The following is a 4016-nucleotide window of genomic DNA, read 5'->3' as shown; positions in this document are numbered from 1 at the left end:
ACAAAATTAGCAGTCCTCCAATTCAAAGCCTCCCAAAGACATAAAACCAAAGCAGGAAGCGGTCCCCAAAAAGGCGTGCCCCCAATTCCAAAACCCGCTATTCCCGAAATACCCTCCCCGGCCCCCAACACTTTCCCGCCGAAAGAGACAGAAAGAGAGCATGATCGAATCCGGCGGCGCCACGTCACCAGCGGCGAATTGCACAATCATGCCGTCACGGGCCCCATGGCTCCACCTACACTTTTTAAGAATCCATCTGTCCAAACATTACCCTCTAATCCCCAGTTTCCAATTTCCATTTATTTATTTCCTTTTGTTCGTACATGCAAAACATTTTCATCACTATATATCCCATCCAATCCAATTTCACTCTCACAACCCAACCCTTCCAATCCCTCCATCTTCCCCCACAGTTCCCTCCGCCGCCGCAATCATGTCCCCGCCGCTGCCGCCCCAACTATCAGTAATACTATTACTAGCGCCGCTCTTTCTCACCCTCTTGTTCGCCGCACCCGTCCTATGCTGGCGGCCGTGGCATAATTCCACCGATTCGCTCTACGGCGGCTCAAAAAAATACGAAGGCTCGTCGGAATTCGTCCACCTGAAATACCACATGGGCCCCGTCCTCACCGCCAACATCACCGTCTACCCAATCTGGTACGGCACTTGGAAAAGCTCACAGAAGCGGATAATCCGCGACTTCATCGACTCCATCTCCGCCGCCGACGCCAAACCCCCCTCCGTCGCCGGGTGGTGGAAAACCGTGCGCCTCTACACCGATCAAACAAACAACAACATTTCCCGGACCGTCCACGTCGGCGAGCAGAAAAACGACCGCTTCTACTCCCACGGGAAGTCCCTCACGCGCCTCTCCGTCCAGTCCGTGATCAAATCCGCCGTCTCCGCCTCAACCCGGCCGCTTCCGATAAACCCGAAGAGCGGGGTCTATCTCCTGCTGACGTCAGACGACGTCTACGTTCAGGACTTCTGCAACAATGTCTGCGGTTTCCACTATTTCACCTTCCCTTCCATCGTCGGGTACACGCTGCCGTACGCGTGGGTGGGGAATTCGGCCAAGCTCTGCCCCGGCGTGTGCGCCTACCCCTTCGCTGTACCGGATTATATCCCGGGTTTGAAGGCCGTTAAGTCGCCTAACGGGGACGTCGGGGTGGACGGGATGATAAGCGTGATTGCGCACGAGATAGCGGAGCTGTCCACGAATCCGTTAATTAACGCCTGGTATGCGGGTCAGGACCCGGTTTTTCCGGTGGAGATTGCGGATTTGTGCGAGGGCATTTACGGGACGGGGGGGAGGAGGGTCCTACACGGGACAGATGCTCAACGGCAGGGATGGCGCCACGTATAACATGAACGGTATCCGACGGCGCTTCTTGGTTCAGTGGGTTTGGAATCATGTCTTAAATTACTGCACTGGCCCTAATGCGCTCGATCAGTAACTTCATTTCTGTTTTTTGAATTTGTGTTGGCTTCTTTTGGCTATAAAGAAATTATTGTTTAATACGTGATTTTTCAGTTTTTAATGCATGTATACGTGTATTGAAATTTCGAAATATTTCGGATCTGATAACCGATTTTTTTCTTCATCTGGGAATTAATACGTTTGAGTGAATGAGTTTCTGAGTATGAAGATAACTTTCCGAAATTGGAAAGTATTTCACCATTGAAAGAAAAGTCGAGATGATTTGTTAGATTTTTCAGTTGAAGTTGGGTCTCGCTTTATTACATCATCATTACTTCAAACTTATATCCTGAAATGTCATTCTATTTTTTGGTAACGTGGATTATTATATATGGATTGCTTTGCCACACTTGTTAGAATTGTAAAAACAAGGTGGAAAACGGGATATTATTGTTGAAGCTTCTAATATTTTGGGTTGAAAATTTAATCTACAGCTGCAATGTTTCGTGTATGTTTGAAGAGAAAGATATTTAAAAATATTCAGAATTAAGAAAGTAAATTTTGAAAATGAAGGCATTGAAAATATGGGTCCCGCAGTTTCAACAACAGTGGTAGATTTAGCACATCCCAAGGGTCGTCGCGGGCGCTTTTGGGATTTGAGCCTCTGTACTATATTTATTCAGTCTCCTTTATTTTCTCCTTTTCTTTTTCTCGGTAAACGTACAAAAGCTACTCCCTTCTCCCTATAATAGATACTCTCCCGTCCGAGAATAGGATTCCCATTCAATTTCGGCACGAGTTCTAAGAAATGTTAAAAAAAATGGATGGAAAAAAGCTAGTGAAATATGAGTCACACTTGTATATATTAATTTTAAATAATGTATAAGTGGAATGAGTTAGTGGAATTGGAGCTTCTTTACCATTTATGGTAATTATGAACCGAAACTCCTATTCGCAGACAGATTAAAATGAAAAAATGAGACTCCTATTCGCGGACGGAGGGAGTAACACACTTAAATAGTAACATTTGAGATTTTAGAAGATTTGTGCGTTAAGTGTATAGAGGAAATAATACCTCAGCCACACTTAAGCTAACAAGTTTTACTTTTTAGTTTGTCCCAAATAAAGGGACATTTTTTTAATAAACTTTTTTTCTTCAATTATTAAATTTAACCACTTTTTCTCACTCTTATTAAAATACTCACATTTTCTCTCTCCAATTAAACACATAAACCAATAACTTCTAAAATCTAGTGCAATTAAGAAATGTGTCATTTTAGTGGGATGAAGGGAGTATTGTATTTATATTAATATGAGATGGGAGAATAACTTTTTTTCAAAGGAAATTTGACATTTTTATGTGACAAACTAAATAATGAAAGTATGACATGGAAAAGTCGAATCCCTCCGTTCCACTGAAGATGATATACTTTCCTTTTTAGTTTGTCTTATCCAAAATTCAAATTATTAAAAATAAAAATCTATTTATCTGTATTTTATTCCCTTTCATTTACTTTATGCTATATATCGATCTAAATACTCTTTTGTGGTTGGCCATAATATGGCCACTAGCATTACTCTAAAATAAAACTATGTAAAATTAGTGTTGCCAAAGGAAGGAGTGGATATTACCCGGGACAAAGGGAGTATTGAGCGACAAATTTTTACCAATGGTAAATACTGTACTGTGGTAATCATTGTCAAAAGCTTTTCGGTCAGTTTTTGTTTTGCACACTATGTGTTTATTGACTGTATAAATTGCTTTTACTGATAATATTGAGTATATGGAGTATAATATAGATTCAATACACACACAATGTATATATTCGTTTCACCGATAATACATCTTCGGGGCATCATTAACCCGTCCCCATTTCCAGCCCCAAGTCCCCTCCACGTCATCATTCCTCTACAGTTGCGGCCCAAGCCCCAACTGCTGTAACCCTGCAGGTTGCGGCCCGGGCCGCAACTAATAAATGACACTATTCACAACTCCTACCTATTTAACTCGTAAACGCAATTCGTTGAACAATTGAAACCGGGAAAATGCATTGTTCATTAAAAATTAACATTACATTACTAGACGAAGCAAATTTAAAATAGAAGAAACTCGGGCCACGACTACTACTTCTTCATTTGGGCGCGAAGGTAGGCGATCATCTCACGGTGCAACTCGATCTCCTCGTCCGACATCTTCGATGTATCCCTCGATGTCAACTCCGTCAGCTGGCTCATCCGCCATGTAATATTCATCTCCGACAAAGTGTCGGCCATCTTATCCAGAGACGGATTGGTCGGCGGTGGCACCATAGCAGAGTTGCTCGCAGCTGCCTTCCCCTTTGCTTTCCTCTTGGTCGCCTTTGTTCCTATCGGGCGGCTCTGAATGCTAGGAGAGGAGCAGAAGACATCGTCGTCCGTCACGTTGAGGTCGATCGCAGGACCTCCTTCGCTCGAAGAGTAGTTTCCGGAGGCGGAAACTTTGGTTCTCTTCGCCGCACCTGTTGCCGCCGGCTCGGCACCGCTGGTGTACTTCTGGCTCTTCTCGACGAGCTTCCAAACTTCGAAGTACTTGAAGGTCTTCTTCCCGTCAGTGAAG

At 43.8% G+C, this 4016-nt stretch overlaps 1 protein-coding gene across 1 annotated transcript; it reads left to right on the top strand.

The window, feature by feature from the left end:
- Positions 1–303: 303 nt before the first annotated feature.
- LOC121797916 (protein EXORDIUM-like 3) lies at positions 304–1612 on the top strand. Its single transcript, XM_042196693.1, is given in 2 exon segments — positions 304–1306; positions 1308–1612. Coding segments are annotated over 2 exon segments (1023 nt in total). The 5' UTR covers positions 304–433; the 3' UTR covers positions 1458–1612.
- Positions 1613–4016: the final 2404 nt, after the last annotated feature.

Source organism: Salvia splendens, chromosome 4 (assembly GCF_004379255.2).
Source record: "Salvia splendens isolate huo1 chromosome 4, SspV2, whole genome shotgun sequence".
In the NCBI taxonomy this organism is placed as follows: domain Eukaryota; kingdom Viridiplantae; phylum Streptophyta; class Magnoliopsida; order Lamiales; family Lamiaceae; genus Salvia; species Salvia splendens.
This window is presented reverse-complemented; position numbering and strand designations above follow the sequence as displayed.